Source organism: Triturus cristatus, chromosome 1_2 (genome assembly GCF_964204655.1).
Source record: "Triturus cristatus chromosome 1_2, aTriCri1.1, whole genome shotgun sequence".
NCBI lineage: Eukaryota > Metazoa > Chordata > Amphibia > Caudata > Salamandridae > Triturus > Triturus cristatus.
The window spans coordinates 959606673-959634613 of record NC_140580.1 but is presented as its reverse complement, the minus strand read 5'-3'; the positions used below and the strand labels follow the sequence as shown (position 1 = coordinate 959634613).

The 27941-nt window shown below is 46.8% G+C and overlaps 1 protein-coding gene across 1 annotated transcript; it reads right to left on the bottom strand.

Moving 5' to 3' along the window:
* On the bottom strand, positions 1-26814 carry LOC146868448 (uncharacterized). Its single transcript, XM_085610105.1, has 2 exons — positions 26537-26814; positions 1-1115 (listed from the first exon to the last, which is right to left on the bottom strand). Exons 1-2 carry the CDS (start codon positions 26614-26616, stop codon positions 68-70), a joined length of 1128 nt encoding a protein of 375 aa, XP_085466231.1. The 5' UTR covers positions 26617-26814; the 3' UTR covers positions 1-67.
* Between the last annotated feature and the right edge of the window lie 1127 nt (positions 26815-27941).

Here is a 27941-nt window from a genome sequence, read left to right as displayed (position 1 = left end):
TAAAGTAAAGGCTTTGCACACATTTATTAGCTGTGCTTCATGTTCACTTTTGTCAAATATGAGCATTTCACCAATATTTTAGTACAGAGTTACCATGCTGTCCAAGATTCCTTTCACTTTTGTTAATTTTGTCTTCCATATTAAGTTCAGTTTTCCTAATTTTCTCTTCAATATTCTGTTCACTTTTCCGAATTTTCACTTCCATATTCTCCTCACTCTCCTCAATTTTCTCTTCCATATTCTGCTCACTTTCCTCAATTTTCTCTTCCATATTTTGTTCACTTTTCCTAATTTTCACTTCCATATTCTGCTCACTCTCCTCAATTTTCTCTTCCATATTCTGCTCACTTTCCTCAATTTTCTCTTCCATATTTTGTTCACTTTTCCTAATTTTCACTTCCATATTCTGCTCACTCTCCTCAATTTTCTCTTCCATATTCTGTTCACTTTCCTCAATTTTCTCTTCCATATTTTGTTCACTTTTCCTAATTTTCACTTCCATATTCTGCTCACTCTCCTCAATTTTGTTTGCAATTTTCTCTTCTATATTGTGCTCAATTTCTTTAATTTTCTCCTGCAAACTCTGTTCTGTCATCTTGTTGTTCTCTTCAATTACTCTCTTAATTTTTTTAGCAACTATCTTACTTTTTTCGACCATATTTTGTTCAGCATTTCTTTTACATAGGTATTCGATGTATACACCATTTTCTTCTTTAGCAAGTTTGGCCTTTTCATCAATATTCCATTCCGTCATCATGTTGTTTTCTTTTAAAGCGTCCATAATAGCTTCCTCTAGATCCTTCTCAGGTTGTCTGTTTGGAAAACGGCTGATTAAAAAGTTGCTAGTTTTCTGTATTCGAATATAGTTGCTCCCCACATTCCATGGTATCAAGTAATTCCTTTCGTTAACTTTCGTTATCACTTCATCCAAATCACGTCGAACTTTCTGAAATGATTCGCTTAGAACTCCCTCAGAAGTATAAGAAACAACTCCTGGATTCTGGTATGTTTGTTTAATTTCCTCCATTCTCTGTTTTATATTTGTCACTTCTTCGTTCAGATGCTGCTGATTTTGCATTATGTTGGTGACCGCTGAATGCAAGTTTATAATTTCCCTGCAAAGCACAGAATTAGAACTTTATCAGTCTTAACATTTTACAACAGACCCTTCACCAAACAAGAGACTGCAAATACTTTTTTAAGAGTTAAACCAATTTCAAATCCAAACCCCTCATACATGAGACAGGCAAGAATAGAAAGTGTGAGAGGAAAATCTATCTGTGAGGAACATTTATATACCTCTGTAGCACCCACAAAGATGTACATTTTCCGCATGTATGTATACTGGTAATATAGTGGGTGCCTCTCCTCCAAGGTGCTCCCCGAATGTTCCCTTTAAAGTTGTGTGGTGCTAACAGTAATTCTCGAGGTTGTTTGAAAGAGGTGTCCCAAGAGCAGCTGTATTTATTAAAAGTCTTTCATCTATGTTCATCCTGACCCATGGGGTGAATCCTTTCACACTGCTCTCAAGGCAACTGGCCTTTACCTAAAACTGTGATTAACAACTACGGCACCTACTCAAACCGTTCATAGTGTAGACTACTCTAACAATCAGGGACTCAGGCGTGGTGGATACAGGTGGATACAGGGGAGCTTCTGATGCATTTGGTGGGGAGTTGCGAAAGCGAAATAGAAACTTGTTTGGACCACGGTCCAATCCTTCAAATATTGTGGAGGCATACTCAGGACTATGTAGGCAAATCTATGAGTTGCTAACAACTACTGCACCTCTCCGCCCGATACAAGCTACCAAGTGGTTTGATGGCCCGTGCTTGAGAGCACATAAATAACTCAAGAAAGCCCATTGGAAGACTCTCCCAGGGACATGGAGATTATATGATCTTTTAGATTTTCCTACAAGATCATGCTTGAGACTAGGAAAGCGATTATAAGAAAGGAAGCCTGAGACCATTTGGAGAAGGGCTGTGTGGAAAAAGACTCAAAATTATTTGGAAAGTAGTAAATTCCCCATGATTTTCACTTGGCCACAATGGCAGTATGGAGATTCCCATTCAATCTCCAACCTGGGTGACACATTTTACCCAGGTATTTAATGATACTTGTTATCCAATCCAAGGTCAATCGGCTGCCAATTTAACTTTGGATTTAGGGACAGGCCCTTATTATCTGGACATATGACTTGATGAATTCATCTTAGCTCTGACTGGATGTCCAAATAACAAAGAACCAGGGCCTGGTGGGGTGGCAATTGATCTCTTTAAGATTAATACAGAGCTGTGGGCACCTATAGTAGTTAACATCTAAAATAATGAAACTTTTTTTGGGCCTCCCAGGTCCTGGTCAAATGCCATCATAGTAATTATTTTCAAAAAGGACTATAGAGGGGACACCAAATGCTATGGCCCAATTTTGCTTATAGATAGTACAGCGAAAGTGCTGGGCAGGATAATATATATATATTTTTTTTTTTAAACTGAAACCAACGCTGTGATTTCACACTTCATGAATGATGCCAGGTTTTCGACAACCACTCTACAAAGTGGAGTTTAAGAGCTACCTCAGGAGCACAGGAATTAGTGAACTATTTCGGTTTATGCTGTGGACCCTTGCACATAGTGGTTGTTCCACTCTCAGAGAGGACAACGAGAATGTATGAGCTCCTTCTGCTCTCAGAGTGAGCAGTGAAAGACCTCCACACTGCTGCTATCAAAGAGAGCAGTGTGAACTGAGCCGCTGATGGCAGAAGGAGCTTTGAGAATCTTCTGAGCTGTTGCTATCAAAGTTGCAAATGACAGTCTTCTGAGCTGCGGCTGTTAGGGTAAACAGTGATAATCCTCCGAGCTGCTGCTGTCCTACTGAAAATCCTTCAAGCGGCTGCTATAGAAGTGAGCAGGGATCCCCTTCCATGGTGTTGCTGTAAGTGTCCAGGGAGACTCCTCAGAGCTTCTGCTATCAGAGTGAGAAACGAGAATCCTCTGAGATGGTGCATTCAAGGTGAGCACCAAGACCTCTCTTGCTGTCGGAGTGAGCAGTGAGAATTCTGTGCATTGTTCATATCAGAGAGAGCAACAAGAATACTCTGTACTGCTACTATCAGAGTGATCAGTGAGAATCCTGGCAACTGCTGCTATCAGAATAATCAGGGACAATTTCCACTCTGCTATTATCAGAGTGACCGATGGAACTCATCCAAGCTGCTGGTATCGCAGTGACCAGTGACAAGCTTTCGATTGGCTTTCATCATAGTGATGGGTTGTGATGTGGCGTAAGGGCTAGTGCGGCAACAAGTAAGATTGTAATTATCATACCTGCACGCATTGCTGCCTCTGCATTGCACCTGGTAGGTGACATACTGCCAGCGCCCAGGAGGAGAAAGGCTCTAGGTGGTGCTGGCCACAGAGTCAGAAGTAATGGACGGAGATGGGCAGCAACAACCGGGAGAGAGCGCAAACAGGGATGGTCCTGCAACCGATAGAAGAAGGCCAAATAGTAACAAACAGAGTGAGCTCTGGCTGCAATAATGCCAAACTAACCTTTAGTGGAATTGCCCCCTTCACGGCTCAGCTCTGATTGGTAGCTGCTGCTGCCCCCATTGCTGCTACAGACCCGCTGGTCAGGAGTTCGAGACCCTCGTCCACTCGCAGGCTCCTGCCTGAGCCTCATCCCTGGTGGTCTAGTGGCAGAGCATCACTGCTCTGCTGCTAGGGCTGCCCCTCTGTCTCTCTTTTCTGCTTTTTTTAGCTTTTGCCTTTATTTCTGCTTCTGCCTTTGTTCTGTTTTGCTCTTTTGTCTGCTTCTGCCCTTATTCTGTTTTTCCCTCCTTTTTCACCACCCTCACCCCTGTGATCCCCCGCGACCCCCCTCCAGTGATCCTTCCCACTCCCGTGTTTTCTGCCTCCCTGCTGTCCAGCTCCCCCACAGCACTACTTAATGAAGGACGCGCAGAGGGTACGTTGCCGGCGCACAAAGGCATGCCGAAGGCTCGCCAAAGGCATGCCTTAAGACCCGCCAAAGGCAAGCCCGTCTGCGCCTGTCTGTGCCTGGACTGCACCCAACGCCAGGGACCCTGGTTCTCGGACCTTCCACTGCTACAACTCCAGCACCCTCCTCGCCCTGAACTCGGGCCACCAGGCCGCCTTCCACCTCGCGTCGCCGTCGGAGTCCCATGGACCCTTCAACCTGCCAGAATTGCAGCCACACCTTCACCCTCATCAATACGCCAGATCCTCTCCCCGCCCAGCTAACCAACAGCGCACCCAACCGGCTCAACTGCATCCTCCTCAACGTGCGATCCCTCCACAAACACGGCACAGAAATCTGGGACCTCCTCGACACCGCCTCTCCTGACATTGCCTTCTTCATGGAAACCCTGACGGCTACAAAATCACCTGAACGGACCGCACCAACTGACCAGGAGGAGGCATCGACATCGTCCACAAGAACACCCTCCTACTCACCACACACACAAACAACCCAACGACAAGCATAGAACAAATCCACTTCCAGATCCAGACCAACCGCAGCAACACCCTCCATGGCACCCTTGTCTACAGGCCCCCCGGCCCCCGCCTGCCCTTCACAAACTCCATCGTAAACCTCATCGTACCCCAGGCTCTTGCATCACCTATTACACCCTACTTGGTGACCTCAACTTCCACCTGGACAACCCCAGTGACCAGAACACCACCTCCCTACTGGAGAACCTCGCCAACATCAGACTCAAGCAGCTCACCACACCGACCCACCAGAACGTCCAAAACGCTGAACCAGACTGGTCCTAAACATCCCCTGCTGCAGCCGCATAATACAACACCTCCGACAACTCCACTGGCTCCCAATCAGCAAGAGAATCTCATTCAAACTCCTCACACATGCCTACAAAGCTCTACATGATGCAGGAACAGAATATCTGAACCACCGCCACGCATTCCACACACCCGCCAGACAACTCTACTCCACCCAACTCACCCTGGCCTCCCTCCCACGGATTCACAAGACCAGAGCCAGAGGAAGATTCTTCGACTACCTGGCTGCCAAGACCTGGAACATCCTGCCCCTCCTCCTTAGGCAATCCGCGTTGTTGACCCAATTCAGGAAAGACCTCAAGACCTGGCTCTTCGACTGAACCTCCACAACCAGGCTCTTCGACTGAACCTCCACACCCAGACGGATCAGCAGGCCCAGCCCCTCAGCGCCTTGAGACCCTCATGGGTGAGTAGCCATGCCTATCAAACTCCTGATTGATTGATTGAAACCTGCTGCTTTTCTTCCTTGTCCCTAGGACTTCCAGGAGGAGACTGTTTATGGGAAGGAACGGTGCTTTAAAGTAACTTGGCAGAGCACGTACCACCCATGCCAAGGATGTTGAATTGTGTTTCAGTTTCAGAGACCGGAGAGGAGAGGCAGTGAAACAAGAGGTGATTACTAAAGGGCCCTAAAGAGATAGAGAGAGAGAGAGAGAGAGAGAGAGAGAGAGAGAGAGAGAGAGAGCACCCGCAATGGAGACAGATGGATCCGTGAACAGCCAGCAAGTTAAGTCAAGGCAGAGAAAGTAGTGGGCAGGCCTGATGTTATAACTGGATGACTTACTTGGATCTTCAAAGGTAACCACTGTTGTTCCTTCATTAAGCCCCCCCATGCTGTGATGTCACAATAGCACCTGTAGTGCAGGGGGGCCTGAGCTCCAGTGGGCCAACTCCGGCGCCGTTCACAGGCAGCACTGATAGCTCCTGTCTAGGTCCGTAGCATGGGGGGCCCTCTATGTACTTTGCGGGGGCCCTCAACTTTGGTTACACCACTGCCAGCACAGAGGGAATAAACAAAAACAGAAAACTCACTGTGAGCTTTACGGTTTGAGGCCGTCCTCAAAACCATGCCATGGTGCTGAGTCTTCCAAGCACAGGCCTGGATGGTCTCAAACAGCAGGCAGGCCTGTTACCACGTAGGCGGAGTAAGGGCCCTGCAGGACACATATTAGAAGAGGCGACTGCTATTCTTGATTCCCTTCATGCACAAGGCTGTAATTGTGTAGGAAGGTGGAATCTGACTAATGGTTGCCCCCAACTTTTTGCCTAGTATTTGAGTGGTTTTTGACTAGTCTGGCTGGGATCCTGCTATCCAGGACCCCAGCCTATCTTCTTTCTCCCTAAAACTAATGTGAAGTACCCTAGGTACAAACTAATTGGATGCTGAGGATGCCCTGACAGTCCCTTGTAGATGGTACCCTAGGTACCCAGGGCATGGGTCCCTCAGTAGGCCTACCAGGGCTGCAGCACTTATTGTGCCACCCTGGGACAGCCATACAAACTGACACCACCAGACCACCACTGTAGTCTGGGTAAGGTGGTGCTAGCACCCCTTACAGGGATATAGTACCCTATATCCCACCCCATTACAACACATATACTCTCATAGGTCACCCCTATAGCAGGCCTTGGTAATCCTACATGGCAGGGTGCTGAGGTATGTGTGAGGAGGGACCCCTACATGAGTAGGGCCTCTCTGCAACCTTCGTAAAATCATTGCTGGGTTGTTTGTAGTGTAGCCATACCATATACTCTTAACCGCATTATAAGTCTATCGCGATAACGCGATAACTTGAGAATGGCTACACAGAACCATATCGTGTTTGGTGTCAAACATGTAGGAATCATACCCCCAGTCCAGCCATGGGCATGAGGGTACGATTCCCCCCTGCTAGAGGGGCGATATGGGAAAAGCGGCAGAATTTAGACACCAATTTAAAAGTGCACAAGCAGTACAAAATGGCTACTACCCGCCACCTACACGACCCTGGCTGGCTGTTGCTGGGGAAAACCCCAGCCTCACCAGCTGGACAATAGGGCTCCTGTGGCAGGGAGGTGCTAGCATCTCCCCAGACAGGATAATGTGGATTGGAACAGGGTGGGTGCACCAAAAGTCCTTTCAGAGTTGCACGTAGGCAGCTGCAGAAGCCTCATTCTGCATACACCGCTTGGAACCGGTTCAGGGGCATCCTGCCCCTCGCCCAGGCGGGAAACACACAAAGGGGAGAGGGTGTAGCCACCCTTTCCCGCCTCACCTACCATTGGTGGACGCTACTCTGGACACTCCCCTAATCTTGGGGATAAAGGTGAATAACGTGGCCCCAGAGCCTCAGATTAATCTTGAACTTTACAGTCTTGACCTTCGACTTGCTGCTGCCCAGCTGACGGAAGAAATCTCCCTTGGGATAAAGGAGTTATCCCCCTGCTTGGCAGGCACCTGAAACACTGCAAGTGACCCAGTTGGAACTTTGCTGCTCTCATGAACTTCGACGACTTCCAGAAACCTTGAGGTGGGTTTCCAGCGCATCCCAGAAGCCAGTGAGTGTGCTCAACAAGTTTGGGCACCGTGGACCGCGTGGGTGCCGAGATCCCCAATACCCCGAGACACCGGCCAGTTCTTGCATAGCACACGACCCTGACCAGTGGGGAAGTTGTGCTTTGGCCCGTTTTCGAGCCAACCACTCTACAGCAATTGTGCCAAAGACCAGCGCCCTAGAGCCCTCCGGTGGCCCGTGGGTGCCCTTTTACGCACGCCAAATTGCCGCCTCCTGCGGTCCCTTGTCTCTCGACTTGTGGGCCCTAGCGGAGGTCTATCTTTACACTCAAGAGTTCCCCTGGTTGCTCCAGGCCTGCTCTACAGTCTCCTCGAAGGAGACCTCTCCCAGACCTCGTGGGTCTGCACTGTAGCAGATTTGTTTATTCTTCGTGGGTTGCGGTTGCCAAGGCTTAGTGGATCCAATCCGGACACTAACACCGCAGCGACCCTCATCCGACGTGGGACAGTTGCCCTCCTGAAGCTGGCCTTCCTTGAAGCCTCCCGGAGTCCGTGGCTGCAGATCCAAGCTACACCACTTTCCACCTGAAGCACCCGACATCGAAGGGCTCTTTGCTTTGAGCCTCCTGGTCACTTTGCCGTGACCCAGACTCTGTCCCCTCTGCTTTCAGGTTCTTCTCTACAATCTTCACATCTTTGATCTTCACGGCATCATCGACGCTTTTGGCTAGCAGAACTTTTGACTATTTTCCCATTGAAAATCAGCCCGCGACCCGACAGCAGAAACGACCTATGCACCCGGCTTCCCTGGGGCAGGTAACAGTGGTACCTCGGTACTCTCGTGATAGTGGGCACTTCAAAAGCTTAAGTCTGAAGTTTTAACTTTGTTCTCCTGCTAGAAGTATTTTTAAACTGTTTATTTCCAACCGCGACATTCTCCGTAGGCTGTAATAGAGATCCCGATAGCAGCTACTTGCACTGCACGCGCCTCCCGTGGGTCCCCTTCCTCAGAACCTGAGGTGGATTCTTAAGGGGCCAGCGATCCTGAATGCCCTAGGCATTGCCTGTAGAATTGTCGTGGTTCTTATACCACTTTTTTAGTATATGGTTTGGTCCCCCCCTGGGGCCCAATGTTAATAGTGCTATTTATTGTGTCTATCAATGCTTGTTTGATATTGTAACTTTGCCACAGCTTTATAAAGAGACTGTGGGATTCTGTCTAGAATAAATACATATATTTTATATATATATATACCTGTGTGGGCTACTCTTTCATTTGGTTATTCAGGAGGTTATTATGGTAAAACAATAAGCTTAACACTCCTTCAAGACTTAGCCTGAAGGCTGCTCTCCAAAGCTACCACTAGGATAGCTTTCTTTAAAGGTTGTCTTAAACCTATCATCAATAAGAGTCAAATTGGACTGGTGCAAGGTGTCCCTATAACTAGGAGACAGCATATGCCAGGCCAACTTCTCACATTGGTGTGCAGCGGTTGGATTCAAGCTTGCCATTGTTTTACCAGATAACAAATTGAATTTCTAAAGTGAAAGCCACTAGGTACCAGAGGTACATATAAATTCAAGCTTAGAATACAATAAGTTCTACTGAACTTAGGAGTTGTGTGTAGAGGGTTTAGCACACCTTGACTACAACTCAAGAAAGGGTTTAGTAGGCCACACTTAGTGTAGGTAGATACACCACTATCACTACACTAGAAATGTATTTAGGTTCAGGTGCCCATAAGGCTCTGGAAGGACCCCAAAGGGTTCCAGTCGACAAATATGATCATCTCTCCTTTGCTGATCTTAGGGAGATGTGCACCTTTAGGAAACTGAAGACAAACAAAGGCGCCAATACTCAACGCCTCAGGGAGATCCTGCTCATAGCAGACTTTAAGCAGACGTTAGGGTCTGATGGGGTAGATAGGTTGGGTGGGCACCCCTCAGAAGAGGACCCTCCTAGAGAGGACTCTGATGAGGACCAGGAAGAGGATGATGATCCTGACCTGGAAGAACCAGACCACTCACAACATGGAGGTGATGGCCCAAAAGGCACTCTCTCCATCCCTAAAGGGAGAGTGGTGGATCCAAGTAGAAGGAACAGATCCCCCTCAGTGGGGTCCAACCATTCTAGGAGATCCAAAAGGACCTCTGCCTCTCCTCAGAGGAGAGAATCCTCCCAAGAGAGGAAATGCAGACTGATCCAGTTTGAGCAGGCAAAGCTACAGCTCAGGAGAGAACAGTTAGCATTAGACAGGGAGTCCCTGGAGCTTCAGAACGCTTCAAGAAGATGGGGTCTAGAGACCCCTGGTGGCAGCGATGAAACCCCTAGAGTTAGAGAGAAAGTCCCTGACAATAGGAACCTCCACAAGATTGTGCCCCCCTATAAGACAGGGTATGATATCCACAAATGGATCTCTGCTCTTGAGAGGGCCTGTAAAGTACAAAGGGTCCCAGTAGAGCAGTGGGCAGCAATCCTGTGGCTCTCCTTTGCAGACAAAGGTAGAGACAAGCTCCTCTCTGTAAGAGAAGAGGATGCTGATGATTACTATATCTTGAGAGATGCTTTAATAGATGGGTTTGGCTTAACCACTGATCAATACAGACTTAAGTTCAGAGACACCCAAAAAGCACAGGATCAAGATTGGGTAGACTTTGTTGATTGTGCTACCAAGGCATTGGAAGGTTGGTTAAATGGCAGTAAAGTTAATGATTACAAAAGATTGTACAATCTCATAATGAGGGAGCAGATTCTTAATAATTGTCATAACCAACTCTTACACCAGCACCTGGTGGACTCTGATCTGACCTCTCCCCAAGAATTGGGAAAGAAGGCAGACAAATGGGTCAGAACCAGGATCAGGCCCAAGAACCAAGGTGGTGACCAGAAGAAAGATTCTACCAAGCCCAAAGAGAAAGGTGGGGATAATAAAACAGAAAAGTCCCCTGAAGGGCCCCAAAAACCCAGTGCTGGGTCCCAAAATACTTCCTCTTCTAACAAGAAACCATATTGCCATGTGTGTAAGCAACCTGGCCACTGGAAAACCGACTCCAGCTGTCCAAAGAATGGCAATAAAGAAAATGTTCCTCCCATTGCAGCTCCAACACCTCCTGTTACTACTAGTAGTAATCCCCCAGGTGGTGGGAGTGCACCCAAAAATTTAGTTGGTCTTTCTTGGGGAACGCAGGTGGACTCTGGCCTAACCAGGTCCCCTGCACAAGCAACTCTAGTCTGTGATGGTGGCATGGGGTTTGCCAACTTTACCATGGATCCCAATATCTTGGGCAGGTACAGACAAGAGCCCATGATCAATGGTCAGAAGGCTGTGGCCTACAAGGACACAGGGGCCAGTGTCACCATGGTGACCAAGAAGCTAGTGCCCCTAGAACAGCTTTTACCTGGGTTTAGCTACCAGGTGACCAATATAGATGGAATTAGGACAGACCATCCCACGGCAGTGGTAAATCTCAGCTGGGGAGGGGTCACGGGCCCAAAGAGAGTGGCAGTGTCCCCAACCTTGCCTGTAGATTGTCTACTGGGGAATGATCTGGAAATCTCAGCCTGGGCTGGGGTAGACCACAAGGCCCACTTGAAAATGGTAGGCATCCCTTAGAGAGTGGATGAGCCCTTAAAGGCCTCACCTCCACCCCAGGAGAAAGTAAAAAGAGTGAAGCCTGAAACTATGGATCACTCCACCCAAACAGAGAGCATAGGGGAAGAGGAACAGTCCTCCCCCAACAGACTAAAGGTAAGGGTCAAGTTTCTCAGGGAACTGATCCTGCCCCTTGTGAAGTAACTGCCCCAGAAGTGGACAGGCCTGGCCTGGCCACCTCTCTGATGGCAGGGGACCCTTCCAAGGTGGTACCCAGTCTGGAGCAGGTATCCTGCCCCTCTCTACCCTGCCTCAGTCAGCCCAGGGCTGCAGAGGTCAGTGGACCCTTAATGGGCCCCTGTCCAGAGGAACCCCCTCATCAGCTGATTAGGGACACCCAGCAGAGTAGTGTCAGCCAGGTGAATATTCCTCTACAAACTGAGGGATCCCCCGTACCCCTAGGTATAGGCACCCCTCAAATGGATGATGCTGTGCACAGGGAAACCTGGGGCATAGTTGCCCCAGACCTTCCAGTGCCCTCCACTATTCCAACCAAAGGGATCCAACCCCCAGCAGTAGGCAGCCAGAGGTTGACCCTTAGGGCCAGATATGACACAGTCATGGGCAGAAAGGCTTCCATGGTGACCAGTGACCTGAGGAGGTTGAGACCAACCCAAATAGGGCCTCACTTCCAGACTCAGACACCCCACCAGCCCACCTCTGTACCAAAAACCAATACAGGTAATTCCCCTAGACTTTGGAGAAACTCTAGAACCCCTTGGGGTAGGATTTCCCAAGTGGACCATGAGACAGGGAGCAACCATGCTAGTGGAGGTTCTTCCTTATATGGCCACTCAGGAAATAAAGGCTTATCTGGACGAGGTTATCCTTATCTCCTTTCGTTTGGGGGGGGGGGGTTATGTAGGAAGGTGGAATCTGACTAATGGTTGCCCCCAACTTTTTGCCTGGTATTTGAGTGGTGTTTGACTAGTCTGGCTGGGATCCTGCTATCCAGGACCCCAGCATATCTGCTTTCTCCCTAAAACTAATGTGAAGTACCCTAGGTACAAACTAATTGGATGCTGAGGATGCCCTGACAGTCCCTTGTAGATGGTACCCTAGGTACCCAGGGCATGGGTCCCTCAGTAGGCCTACCAGGGCTGCAGCACTTATTGTGCCACCCTGGGACAGCCATACAAACTGACACCACCAGACCACTACTGTAGTCTGGGTAAGGTGGTGCTAGCACCCCTTACAGGGACATAGTACCCTATATCCCACCCCATTACAACACATATACTCTCATAGGTCACCCCTATAGCAGGCCTTGGTAATCCTACAAGGCAGGGTGCTGAGGTATGTGTGAGGGGGGACCCCTACATGAGTAGGGCCTCTCTGCAACCTTCGTAAAATCATTGCTGGGTTGTTAGTAGTGTAGCCATACCATATACTCTTAACCGCATTATAAGTCTATCGCGATAGCGCGATAACTTGAGAATGGCTACACAGAACCATATCGTGTTTGGTGTCAAACATGTAGGAATCATACCCCCAGTCCAGCCATGGGCATGAGGGTATGATTCCCCCCTGCTAGAGGGGCGATATGGGAACAGCGGCAGAATTTAGACACCAATTTAAAAGTGCACAAGCAGTACAAAATGGCTACTACCCGCCACCTACACGACCCTGGCTGGCTGTTGCTGGGGAAAACCCCAGCCTCGCCAGCTGGACAATAGGGCTCCTGTGGCAGGGAGGTGCTAGCATCTCCCCAGACAGGATAATGTGGATTGGAACAGGGTGGGTGCACCAAAAGTCCTTTCAGAGTTGCACGTAGGCAGCTGCAGAAGCCTCATTCTGCATACACCGCTTGGAACCGGTTCAGGGGCATCCTGCCCCTCACCCAGGTGGGAAACACACAAAGGGGGGAGGGTGTAGCCACCCTTTCCCGCCTCACCTACCATTGGTGGACGCTACTCTGGACACTCCCCTAATCTTGGGGATAAAGGTGAATAACGTGACCCCAGAGCCTCAGATTAATCTTGAACTTTACAGTCTTGACCTTCGACGTGCTGCTGTCCAGCTGACGGAAGAAATCTCACCTTGGGATAAAGGAGTTATCCCCCTGCTTGGCAGGCACCTGAAACACTGCAAGTGACCCGGTTGGAACTTCGCTGCTCTCACGAACTTCAACGACTTCCTGAAACCTTGAGGTGGGTTTCCAGTGCATCCCAGAGGCCAGTGAGTGTGCTCAACGAGTTTGGGCACCGTGGACCGCGTGGGTGCTGAGATCCCCAATACCCCGAGACACCGGCCACCTCTTGCATAGCACACAACCCTGACCAGCGGGGAAGTTGTGCTTTGGCCCGTTTTCGAGCCAACCACTCTACAGCAATTGTGCCAAAGACCAGTGCCCTAGCCCCCTCCGGTGGCCCGTGGGTGCCCTTTTACGCACGCCAAATTGCCGCCTCCCGCAGTCCCTTGTCTCTCGACTTGTGGGCCCTAGCAGAGGTCTATCTTTACAATCAAGAGTTCCCCTGGTTGCTCCAGGCCTGCTCTACAGTCTCCTTGAAGGAGACCTCTCCCAGACCTTGTGGGTCTGCACTGTAGCAGATTTGTTTATTCTTCGTGGGTTGCAGTTGCCAAGGCTTAGTGGATCCAATCCGGACACTAACACCGCAGCGACCCTCATCCGACGTGGCACAGTTGCCCTCCTGAAGCTGGCCTTCCTTGAAGCCTCCCGGAGCCCGTGGCTGCAGATCCAAGCTACACCACTTTCCACCTGAAGCACCCGACATCGAAGGGCTCTTTGCTTTGAGCCTCCTGGTCACTTTGCCGTGACCCAGACTCTGTCCCCTCTGCTTTCAGGTTCTTCTCTACAATCTTCACATCTTTGATCTTCACGGCATCATCGACGCTTTTGGCTAGCAGAACTTTTGACTATTTTCCCATTGAAAATCAGCCCGCGACCCGACAGCAGAAACAACCTATGCACCGGGCTTCCCTGGGGCAGGTAACAGTGGTACCTCAGTACTCTCGTGGTAGTGGGCTCTTCAAAAGCTTAAGTCTGAAGTTTTAACTTTGTACTCCTGCTAGAAGTATTTTTAAACTGTTTATTTCCAACCGCGACATTCTCCATAGGCTGTAATAGAGATCCCGATAGCAGCTACTTGCACTGCACGCACCTCCCGTGGGTCCCCTTCCTCATAACCTGGGGTGGATTCTTAAGGGGCCAGCGATCCTGAATGCCCTAGGCATTGCCTGTAGAATTGTCATGGTTCTTATACCACTTTTTTAGTATATGGTTTGGTCCCACCCTGGGGCCCAATGTTAATAGTGCTATTTATTGTGTCTATCAATGCTTGTTTGATATTGTAACTTTGCCACAGCTTCATAAAGAGACTGTGGGATTCTGTCTAGAATAAATACATATATTTTATATATATATATATACCTGTGTGGGCTACTCTTTCATTTGGTTATTCAGGAGGTTATTATGGTAAAACAATAAGCTTAACACTCCTTCAAGACTTAGCCTGAAGGCTGCTCTCCACAGCTACCACTAGGATAGCTTTCTTTAAAGGTTGTCTTAAACCTATCATCAATAAGAGTTGAATTGGACTGGTGCAAGGTGTCCCTATAACTAGGAGACAGAATATGCCAGGCCAACTTCTCACAAATTGGTACTGTGTATGATGTGAATTGGCAAAAAGCATTGTCATTACAATAATGTTTAAGGAGCGTGACCAATTACTCTGGATTTAAAATTAAAACTGCTCAGTGATTGGTAATGCCCTTTAATCGTCTCACCCCATGCTCAGTGCGCTGCCTTGAAATCACCCCTGCCCAGCACCAATTCACGTGTTGCTCTCAGACATTTTATAATAAAAACTGCATGAGAGCAAGGTAAGGATTGGTTGGGTCAGGTAAACTCGTCGCTCCAAAGGAGAGGGTCAGGTAAACTCGTCGCTCCAAAGGAGACCAGGTAGGTCGTGCTGTATTCCCCTCTGGCTCCTTGACAGAGCATGGGTGTGAGGCCTAAAGAGTGCATTTCAGGTTGACCACAGTCCGAGACCTGTCCAACCCGACATGCACACTGGACTTCAGATGAAGCTGCATTGCAAATCACTGGGACTGGCCACGCCCTGCCTTAAAGTTAACCATGCCCCTGCAAGTCACACTGAGTAGGAAACTACATTGACAATGCTGAAAACCGGGGGCTCAGTATTTTTTAAATTATTCGATGGTGCCTCACTGCTCACTGGGGTGTTTGGGGGCTAAGGGGGGATGAAGATCTAACGCCCCAGAGGAGGAGCTGCTGCTGAGTGATAACCTTCCAAGCTGTTCCTATCAGAGTGCCTCAGAGGTTTTGCATCAGAATGAGCAGTAACAAGCCTCTGCCCTGCTGCTATCAGTGATCAGTCCAAGCTGATGTTACCAGAGTGAGCAGTGTGATAATTTTTTCACTGCTGCTATCAGAGGGATCACTGAGAATACTCCATGCTTCTGCTACCAGAGTAAGCAGTAAGAACCCACAGGTTAATAGGTAGTTGAGGACTTCTACAGAGAAGACTCCAAGCTCCACCTTACTATACTCCTCACAGCTGATGAAAAAGACATTGGCTGGACCAGACTAAGTGCAAACAGCAAAATCACAGAACTGCTCAAAAAAAATTCCCAGAACTGACCTACTGGAATACACGACTGTCTGCAACTTGAGTATGAAGATAGAAAATAAACTTCCAGTCTAGTTGCTAAGATTTCTCTATTGGATTCCAAGGTCTCCACACCAGAGTTGACAAGAAGCTCTCTGTGCTTTGCGTTTGGAGTACTCACTGCCAACTACTCTTCCCATGATCAGGACCAGAGACAGGAGGAATTTGCTATGACCTGCCAGGAAAGGATGCCTGGAATATACTTTGAATAAGAGTGCTGACTAACTGTTCAGGAGGCACACTGGGAATGTCAAGACTTGAGGAAGATGCCGCCCATCAGAAGAAGAAGCATTAAAGGTCGTCCTCTGCAGTGCCCTGAAATAAAGTGCATCACCCGGTTATGGTGGACTGTGTATCCCTGTGGGCAGAGGGTACTGTGGAACTCAAGTCTGTCCAAGGTATGATGCTACAATCAAGCATCAAGAAGTCAAGAGTTGCCACAAGCAGCTTGAATGAGAGATGTGATCATGCTGGAAGTCAACCACATCAACAATGACTAAGTACTATCTGTTATATAAATGTGATTCCTTAAATTTACTCTTTTTAAACATCGTGGGGGGAATTTGTATTTGACTAAAAATGCTTTTTTCGTTACCTGAATTTGAACTGCCTCACAGCACACGGAGTCCCAGTGTTGTGGATTTCCCGTAGCGTTAGCTCTCTCGCACCGGGCACTTAGCTCCCCCTCCCTTCCAGGAGTTGGAAGGCCCGTATTTAGCTGCCACCTTGGTTCTGTAGCACTCTAGTGGTTGGCAGGCACCAGTACTTAATGGGCCTGCGAGCGCGGACGCGTGCCAGAAGCAAGCCAGTCTGCGGCCGTCTGCGGCCGGAAGGTGTCTAGTGCCAGAACCCCTGGTTCAGAGGGGAGCAATTTTCGGAAAGTATACAGGCAAGGAACTCTTAGACCTAAATAGCAAGGATCTGAACAGCAATTGCAGCCGATTTAATCCAGCCACTACATGTTCACAACAACCCTATAGCTGCAACTGTGTTTTTTTTTCTGCCGGCGGTGCAGATGGAAAAATCATGCCATGTCTCAAGCACTAGGACGGCTCAGAGTACGACAACCATTACATTACCTGTGGAGACTCGCTGTGATCTCACTAATGTTAAATCACTGGCCAAACACAAATATGAACTGGCTGACTTCATCATTAATCACAAACTTGACCCACTCACTGAGACTTGGACTGATGCCACATCCAACCCTGATTTTGCGAGAGCAGCCCCAGCAGGTTTCATGGCTACTAGGCTGGATAGACCCCTCAAAGGAGGAGGAGGGTTGGCCATTATTTATCGTGGAAAATTTAGAGCCAAATTCACACCATCTTCGAACTCACATTCTGAAGCTCTTCATTTTTCATTAGAAATTATGCCTCAATAAAGCTTCAAGGGTCTTCTATCATACTGCCCTCCTGGACTCAGGAGTACATTAATGAGTAATATTCACTCTTTGTTAGAATTCGAACTGTGCTTGAATAATTTCACCATTATGGGCGATCTCAATTTCTATTTAGAAGATGAGTCAGGCAAAGACACTGCAGCCCTCTCAGATATTCTAGGGACTTTAGGTCTTTCACAAATGGCTAAAAATGCAACTAACATTGCAGGACATACTCTGGACGGAATCTTTACATCGGACCCAACCATTATGGTTAAAGAGGTGCTATCGCTATTCTGGACTGACCATTCAGCCACCCTGTTTGAATTAAGGTGCCCAGATGGCTCCTCAGTTGAACACTCTATGCTGCACCCAACAATCTACAGAGATTGGGATAAAATAGACCATGACAAACTACTATTACGCCTTAATGAATCCCAACCTATTCCTAGTCCCAACCCGAGACAGCAGCTAAAGAATATACAGACTGGCTGAACTCTGTGTTCTATGAGACAGTACCTACCTCAAAGGGATCAGGCAATCGGAAGACGCCCTCCACACCATGGTTCTCAGAGGCACTGAGATCAGAGAAACAAAACTGTAGGACAATAGAGAGGCGGTGGAGGTCACAGTATGATGACCAAGGAAAAGAGAATTACAAACTGGCATTGGCCAAATATAAAACCTTGTTAATAACTGAAAAAGGGGCTTTTTATACAAAACAAATTGAAAAGGTCAAACAATCCTCTAATGAACTATTTCAGGTAGTAAACAAGCTTACCACCCTACCTAGTAAAACGGGGAACAACCTTTACAACGCAACTTTTACAACGCACTACACTTACAACGCATTTTTTACAACGCACAATCCATTACAACGCATGACATTACAACGCATGACACTACAACGCATTTTTAAAAACTACCTTTACAACGCATTCCATTACAACGCATACTACCATTACAACGCATACCATTACAACGCATAATATTACACTACACTATCCAACACTTACCCTACTGTTGCACCCCCTGGAGTTAGAATAGTAATTTTTACCCCTATACTATCCAACACTTACCCTACTGTTGCACCCCCTGGAGTTAGAATAGTAATTTTTACCCCTATACTATCCAACACTTACTCTACTGTTGCACCCCCTGGAGTTAGAATAGTAATTTTTACCCCTATACTATCCAACACTTACCCTACTGTTGCACCCCCTGGAGTTAGAATAGTAATTTTTACCCCTATACTATCCAACACTTACCCTACTGTTGCACCCCCTGGAGTTAGAATAGTAATTTTTACCCCTATACTATCCAACACTTACCCTACTGTTGCACCCCCTGGAGTTAGAATAGTAATTTTAACCCCTATACTATCCAACACTTACCCTACTGTTGCACCCCCTGGAGTTAGAATAGTAATTTTAACCCCTATACTATCCAACACTTACCCTACTGTTGCACCCCCTGGAGTTAGAATAGTAATTTTAACCCCTATACTATCCAACACTTTCCCTACTGTTGCACCCCCTGGAGTTAGAATAGTAATTTTAACTCCTATACTATCCAACACTTTCCCTACTGTTGCACCCCCTGGAGTTAGAATAGTAATTTTTACCCCTATACTATCCAACACTTACCCTACTGTTGCACCCCCTGGAGTTAGAAAAGTAATTTTTACCCATATACTATCTAATACTTACCTTAAATGCAATTTAATATTATGCGTTGTAATGGTATGCGTTGTAATGGTAGTATGCGTTGTAATGGAATGCGTTGTAAAGGTAGTTTTTAAAAATGCGTTGTAGTGTCATGCGTTGTAATGTCATGCGTTGTAATGGATTGTGCGTTGTAAAAAATACGTTGTAAGTGCATGCGTTGTAAAAGTGTGCGTTGTAACGACATACATCCAGTAAAACTATTAAAAAGAGCAGCCAAGCTTTTTGCGACATCACAAGCCTTTTTAAGGAAAAAGTTAATGATATATATGGTCAATTTGAGGCTACAAGTTCAAAAAGACCTGAATGATGAAGGCTCAGATGAGGTCGAAATCTGTAATGACCAGAGTGAGGAAATCTCCGCTTACAGCTTGTTCTCTTGTTTTTACCCTGTTACCCATGAACAGGTAGAAAAACTAATGCTAGCAGCTAAATCAGGATCTCCATTGGACCCTTGTCCCCCTGCTAGTCTAAAAAATATAGCCAGGATAGTAGGTTCCACAGTTACGGGCATCTTCAATGCCATGTTTAAGGTTGGAATTTTTCCTACATTATGGAAAGATGCTTCCATTCGGCCATTACTACAAAAAAAAATCGGATGCGTCTAATCCCAGTAACTATCGTCCAATTTCTCGTCTGCCTTTGCCTACTTAATTAGTTGAGAACCTGATGAACCAACAACTAGCCCAATTCATTCAGGACAACCATTTATTGGACCCTACTAAATGTGGGTTCCGTTCAGAACACAGTACTGAGACCACATTAATCAAAGCCACCGAGATGATTAGGGCAGTGATGGATAGAGGAGGGTCTGCTGCCCTGATACTCCTCATTTTATCAGCAGCATTCGATACTGTAGATCATAGCTTGTTGAAGCGGCGTCTTAAGACCTTGGGCATCAAGGATTCTGCTCTTTCTCTGCTTTCATTTTTGGTGGATAAAACTCAATCAGTTGCACTGGATCAATTTAAATTAACGCCTTATGTGCTGCCGTGCGGTGTTCCACAGGATTCCTCCCTCAGCCCGACATTATTTAACATCTATGTATCAGAATTGGCACCCTTGATTCAACAATTTGGATTTAGCTTGACATCTTACGCAGACGACACACAAATTGTGGTCGCAGCTTTTAAAAATGAACCTTCTATCTCACCCCGCTTTCAATGTGCATGCGGGAAATAAGTTCCTGGATGAGCAAACATTGTTTAAAACTCAACTCAGAGAAAACTGAGATAATGATTTTTGGCAGTCTTTCGCCAACATGGGATGCCATGTGGTGGCGAGTTGAACTAGGGGAAACTCCCAAACCAGGGATCAAGGCAAAAAATTTGGGAATTATATTAGACAATAAACTAATCTATGTGAACCAAATAAACACCAAGGTGTCTTCCTCATTTATCATAATCAGAAAAATAAAAAGAATTCTCCCATACTTACCAGCCAACTCCATGAGAACGGTGGTTACGGCGCTTGTGTTATCTAAATTAGATTACTGCAACTGCTTGTACCTAAATATGCAAGGTAGGTCAACATCTAAAAAAGTTACAGATGATACAAAATGCAGCTGCAAGCGTCTTACTGGATCTGCCTAAATATCAATCGGTTCCCAAAGAACTTTGGAAACTGCACTGGCTTCCAATGGCAAGCTGTATCAAGTTCAAGGACTTGTGTCTGGCCTATGAAACTTTAAACAACACAAGACCTGATTTTCTTAAAAATCTTTTCAAATGCTATCATCCTAAAAGACTGCTTTGGTCCACCAAGGCTAATTATATGACGGTTCCCAGATTCAAAAAAACTAATTGGGGGGGGCCGCAGTTTGATTTATGGAACAGAAAAACTTTGGAACACTCTTCCTCTCCATATTAGATCCTCAAAGTCCTTGTCCTCCTTTAGGAAGGGTCTTAAAACCTGGCATTTTCACATCTAAGTCTCATGATCTATCTGCTCTGAGCTTTAGCGCCATGACACCTCAGGGTATTCGTGCGCTTTAACAAATTCATTTAACATAACATAACTAACGAGAGGTACCTAGCTTGTTAGGATGGTGCGTTTGAGTCTGGGTCAGTGGAAGATACAAAGCTGCAAGAGCCACAAAACCCTGAGCACCATAACTTGAGAGCCGCTGACTGCACTGGTGCAGATGCTTCCTGTCCTCCCCGGTGACACTGCAACGTCAGTGCAAACACCAGAATCAGTACTGGCTGTACATTGATATATTGGCCTATACTGGTTGCCTTGTTAATTTCTTAGCCTTTAACTCTACACCACCTCCCACAGTAAACCTTGGTCTTCTCAACTTTGTTACCTTGAGGGTCAACTGTTAAAGGGATGCACTTGTGCTCAGTTTTGGTTCCAAAAGTAAGATCAAGCCCTGGGACACTAGTGGTAACTGGCTGTAATTGATTGAATTTGAGCTAAATAACTGCCACTAGACTCCTTAAAAAGGTCTGACATGGGGAACCTAACACCTCATGTATCCAAACATGACTCACTCAAAATTCTCAGCATATGAAGATGAGTTGTCCATTTATGTCAGACTGCACATATTTTATCAGGAAGAGGCTGTAGGCAGTCTGTTGCCTTTAGGATGCAGATAAAAAGGTTTGTACCGCATGGCTACTTATGAGATGCCAGCAAGTCTTGGCTTTGTTACAAAGACAGTGGCAAACCATGGTGAAAGGAGTTCCATTCCAAAAGAGTCTCTGATGGGCAACAACAAAAAAGCCACGTAGAACCTCTGCTAGAGTATTTATGGCACATTTCTCCTACAAAGGAAATTATATCATAATACAAGAGAAGCAGGAGCGTACTTGGCAATAACACCATGGGGTTTCAGCACTGCGGGATGATTCACTTCTCAATAAACATTTAAAAGAAAAAATGAGGCAAATGTAAGGGCTACAGAAACAATCTCCCAGAGCATGCATAAACGTTATTAAGCCCAACCACTGCATCAAATACCAGCTGGGAGACTCTTTCATCAATATGGTGAAGCTGCTATACAGTGCCCCTAATGGGAGGGTTAATACGGGCCCCTACATATCCCACCTCGTCGAAGTGCGCAGAGGGACTAGGTAGTACTGCCCCCTCTCCTCACTGTTCTTCACACTGGCAATTGAGCCACTAGCAGAAGCAATACGCACAGAGATATCAGTTGGCACCACGCTCGAAGACGACACGCACACCATATCTTTATATGCGGATGATCTCAAGTTATACATAAGAGACATCCACAGTATTCCGCAGAGACTAGCAAGTATATTGGAACACTTCGCCTCCATATCAGGGCTGCAAGTAAATATCGCTAAATCCTGCCTATATCCCTTCAATGCACAGAGCGTAGACTCAGAGTATGCACTCAGTGGCACACAAGTCCGCTGGTGCCAAGATACATTCTGCTATCTAGGCATCCGCATGTGCAGAAGCCCAAAGAACTTACAAGATGGCAATTTGGGCAGGGCAATGACTGCAGTCCGCTCCCAGATGGCGTTCTGGGACACACTCCCACTGTCAGTAACAGGCAAAGTGGCTATAGTAAAGATGGTGATATAACCCAGGCTTTTATACTATTTTACGAATCTCCCGCACTACATTCCCCCGTCTTTCTTTCGGCCCCTTGAAAAACTGGTAAAAGATTTCATATGGGGAAACTCTAGACACAGGGTGGCGATTAACAAGCTCTACCTAGCTGTGGGCCAGGGTGGCCTGGCGGTGCCACACTTGGAGCAATACTACTTTGCAGCCCAAATACACTGGGTTGCCAGATGGTTAGCTAACCCATACTGAGGAGATACAGCAACTACATAACCCCCACTGCAAGCTGCGTAGCCCAGGCTCTAGAACAAAGTCACCGGACTCACTTCTAATGCAGGTGGTGCACAAGAGCTTCCGCAGAGCGCTCTATATCACCCGTGCAACCATACCAGATGTTCCAGCCTGCCTCTGGAGGGGACACCCAGAGGCAACACAACAACAACAGCAGCTGAACTCAGTGGCTGGCACGCTGCCGGAATCCAAGACATAGGCGATCCCTACCAAGAGGACGCACTAGTCCCATATACAACACTAGTGGAGGAGGATGAGCTACCTCCTGGCCAATTTCTACTACACCACTCCCTACTAACATCCCTTGCAGCCAAATGGGGCGATATGACTACCAAACCAAAGACACATCTCACTATCCAATACCTACATGTTATAGGGTGAGGCCGACAGCTCACTAAATGGTTTGCAGCATCATTTAGTCACCACATGGCGGTGACCCTAGTGGCCCTCCGCCAACACTGGGAGACAGATATGGGATGGCAGCTCACAGACAAAGAATGGGCTGCGGTGCTAGCGAGCCTAACTGTGGGTCCCAAGAAACGCGCGCCTGCAGCAAATACAATTCAACATTACCCACCAAGCGTACCTCACGCCTGCGAAGATCAATCAATATTATAAATGCCAAGATACTAAGTTCCCCAAATACATGCACCCAGATGCAGACCTATTACATTTGCTGTGTGGGTGCCCCACGATGGCAGACTACTGGTTGGCAGTGGCAGATGTGCTAGCACAAAGTACAGGCCGCACACTCCCCTTTGAATGGCATAAATACCTTCTGCATTTACACCGCAGAAGCCGCAACAATAAAACTACATCTAGCTTCTCAGACCTAGGGATGGCAGTAACGAAGAGGCTAATCACAAGAAGATGGAAAGATACTAGCCCATCACACATAACGATGTGGAAGCACTCTATGCTCTACTGGACCAAAGCAGAAAGCGCAGCGCTCAGGCGAGAGGACACACTCGGGATCCGGAAGATCTCCTTTGCTGCCAGCTGGGATGCAATTCTTGCCGCGCTGATCCACACACAGGAGAGCAGCAACCCCTCTCAAGCTTCAGCAGGTAATGCAATACAGGAGCGTCCGCCGCAGAGGGGAACTAACTGAAGAAAGTAGCAAGAAAAACAAGGAGGTGAAAGATAGCAACTGCCACATGGAAACAGCCATGAGCACGCCATAGCCCCATCTAACAACGAGCAATTATTTGTCACTGTTCCGTTATCAACCCCTCCTCCACAGTTAAGGGACACACCACGTCTAACACCCACATAAAACAACTAAACAGCGTAAGAAGCAGAAAGAAAGTCAATGCTGCTACCATGGGCACATGACCACCTGATGCAGTACAAGATATAACAAGCATTGGCATAGCCAATAGGTCTCGCCTTTGGGACCTTATAAGTGTTTAGCTATGCAACAGTTGCATAACTAAATACTTAAAAGGTCCCAAAAGCGAGACCTATTGGCTATGCAAAGCGGCTGTGAAAGCGATCTCTATCATACATCAAAGCGGCCGTGCGGCCGCAAAAGTGAGAGTAATCGCGGTAAAGCCCGGTGCGCGCGCCTGCGCGTATGCATTGTAGCTCTAGGCTGGCCTGGTAGCACTTTTTGGAGCCCTCTCAATAAGTCTCGCCAGACCAGCGCTTGCGCTGGGTCAGGCGGGACCTAAAAACTGTAATAGGGTGTATACTTTGTTAGACACAGCTAGACATAAAAGATGTGTGCACAGAAAAGTTCCCCCTCTTTCTTTTTAACACTGGAAATAGCAATGTATTGCAGCACCAAGATCAAAGGTACATTTTGCAGTCGCTAAGTATGAAAAGAGAAATACATTACAAACAGTTATTGTAGGCGCCAAACGCTTAAGTCGACAACTGAATGCAGCCTGCTTGATTTGGTAGCCGTAAAACCTCTTGTTGATGAGCAGATACTACACCCAGTGTACTAGAATGTTGATAATGTGTTATACGCTGATTGTAATTATTCCTTCGCTTGTTTGTAATGAAACATCGGGTAAAAGAAATAAATCAATAAAAATAAGATTTAAACAAAATTAAGCCCAATCACTTCATATCTGTTGTTAAAGCACTCCGTTAGCTTCTGGATGACACAAGGAAAAAGCCTGTTCACAAAGTCTACTGAGACACAATCACAGAATACCTGCAGAAACTGGAACCAAAACATGCCTAGGTAGAAACCTCAACTTTGCAAATGTAATTTTCAGATTAATCTTAAAATGGAGGCAGATCTTTGAGAGTGCAAGGCCTAAGGTTATGGAGCCATCTCAGCCTACACCTATGCCTGAGAACTGGACCTAAGCCCACTCTGTTCAGGAAACATTTAAAATCAGACATATATATAGTGTGACATTCACTTGATCTCTACAGAAAAGGACAACAATTGGATATCAGACACTGTTTCCACTTGATCTTATTCAACTCTAGCTTTCCCACTACCTAAATCAAGATGTCTTATTTGTCAAAACCCCCTCTGCTGTGGAGTAGCCAAAAGATGACACCTAGGTCTATATGAAACTTCTAAATAAGTAACTGAACTCAAGACTCTCTTGACTCAAAAGGCTATGCTAGGTTACAATGCTGTATAGTGTCCAAGATAGTGAATGTCATTCACATGGAAAGCAGCGCACTGAAAAGTGAAGAGAGATGCGGTGATGTGTGGGTCATGAGAAGTGGACATCTTTAAAAATGTAAGCAAAAGCTCTAAAGGACGCGGTTCCTATAGATGCCACTTTTCTTGCTTAGTTGGTGATATCCAGAGTATATGGGTACAGGGTGGGATTTCCAGGGTCTGAGTGAATAAGGGTTTTATCATTGGCTTTAAGCCCCAACCTCCCAACCACCATTATTTTCTATGTTTTTCTATGTCTATTTTTACCAGTGGTTGGCCACGTGTGGTGCCAGACTTACTTCAACTCTGAGATGGAGTACATTTACTACTTTTTTAATTCCTTTTTGGCTGCAGTAACTTTAAAAGGGCAGTTTGTGAATAGGAAAGGGCTCTTTTGTGGGTGGGTGGTTGTATGTCCCTCCCTAAACCCCCCCCTAACACTCCCTTATCCCCCTTTACTCCTCCCTAAACCCTACCTATTTTTCAACCACCCCCCCCCCTCAGTCCTCCCTTGTTTACTACTATGTAGTAACCTTACATGCGTGAAGATCTTGCACTAGAAAAGATAGGAGCGATGGAGATTTATACCCTTAGATTTGTGTAGTACTTTAGTAGTGATATTGTAGACCTACACATGTACTACAAAATACAACTTGTGAATAGGGACTAAAGAATTAACCATTGATGTAAAACAGGAGAGAGAACGAAATACCTATTGAGAGGCTGGATAGGACAATCTGAAATCATAAAACCTGAGATCAATCTAAGCTTCTTTGCTTGACCAAACTGTGTGATCCTAGGCAAATATTGGATTTCATTGACCCTCCTTTTCTTCATTATCACATAGGAGAGGACCTTCAAATACGTGAGTGCAGTAAGTGCGGTGTAGCTCTTTTGTGTTTGATTTAACAGGACTATAATTTTAGTTATGTAAAGTAAGAATCTAGTCCACACATAGGGAACACTCGACGACATTCTTGACTATATAAATGCAAACATTTGGCCTGCCTGCACAGGGGCTCTTGTCACCAAGGCCTGGCTCTGCTCTCCCTGGCAATTTGTTGGCCCTTCCACCTCATCTCTAGACCATTCTGTAACTAACGTCAAAGAGAGCTCCTACTTGACTGATATCCCAGCGCCCCGCTGTGACTAGAAGCCTGATATCCCAGCGCCCCGCTGTGACTAGAAGCCTGATATCCCAGCGCCCCGCTGTGACTAGAAGCCTGATATCCCAGCGCCCCGCTGTGACTAGAAGCCTGATATTCCAGCGCCCCGCTGTGACTAGAAGCCTGATATTCCAGCGCCCCGCTATGACTAGAAGCCTGATATTCCAGCGCCCGACTCACCTGTGATGCTGCTCCAGGTAAAATTTAATTTTCTCGATGACCGCCCCCTGCTCCTCCACAACTCTCTGGATGTCGGTCATGCTGCCAAAGATCGTAATTAATTCTGGGGAAAAGATCAAATTGTAGCGAGAAAATGTCTTTGTAAACAAGCGATGCTTCACCGGCGACGGATAGTCGCAGGTGTCTCAGGAGAGAGAACAAGGCAGCTCTTTCTCCAGTGCTTGGAGTGGGAGCTGTGACGGGGATGCGAGGGCAGGTCACGTGACCTAGGCTTAAGCCTCGAGAGTACAATGCAATGCGCACAAAACAGGGAAATGAAACTTCAGAGTCTAAAACGAAACTGATTTGTAATTTGTAACCCATCCATCGCGAGTAAACACTTGTGAGTTGAATGCACGAAATTGCATTGTGACCTATACACCGAGTCGACAGACTTGTGAATTGAAGGCGCGTTCACCAAGTACTACAACAATGTGCGCTGGCAATAACACACCTTAAAGAAATATCACAACCAACATTGTCAAGGTCACCGCAAAATATTATAGCTAGCTGACTTTCACTTTCCTATAATGGTGCGAGGGTGTCTATTTCATTACTTGTATTAGGGAACCCCTGGGCATATGTTCAAGCCCCGATGGCCACGGGAACGTCACTTTCTCCGACGTTGCTGTAGCAATAAGGGCTTCGCCCTATTTACATGGCAGCGTTAAGCCCCTTAACGTGGCTTAACGCAGCCTTGTTAATAAGGACCCCTTTCACTCTATGCTTAGCGTGAAAGGGGTGGGCAGTGGGTGTTGCGGTGGGCGTTCCACCGCAACACCCATTGATTTTGCCACTGCCCCCATTTTACACGGGTGGCGTAAATAGGAGACAGCGCCAAAATTAAGTCCGGGGAAAACCTGGTCTTGGCGAAACGAGGAGAAATGCTTTATTTCTCCTCGTTTTTGCTTTTTCCATGTGTGCCGCCTTGTGCAGCACACATGGAAAAAGCAAAATGCCTTGGATTGTTTAGGTGTCCCTTCCTGCACATAAACAACCTTTAAAAAAAATGACATTTTGTAACTTCCATGTTTGCTGCAGTAAGCAGCATACATAGAAGGGACAAAATGGCATTTAAAGATTGTTTATGTGCAGGAAGGGACACCTTCCTACACATAAACAATCTTCCCCTGCACGCAGCACTTAGCACCAACGCAGGGGGAAACGCAAGGATGCACCATATTCTTGTAAATATGGTGCAGCCTTGCATTTCTGAAGTGGCGGAGTGAGGCGTTGAGCCATGGCGGCTAACCCCTCACTCTCCCACTTCTTTGTGGATATGGCCCCTGGTGCTCTACTTACAGATCTTGAACATTGACTATACCTATTGAAAGACAGTCCCACAAACACCTGCAAATATTATCAA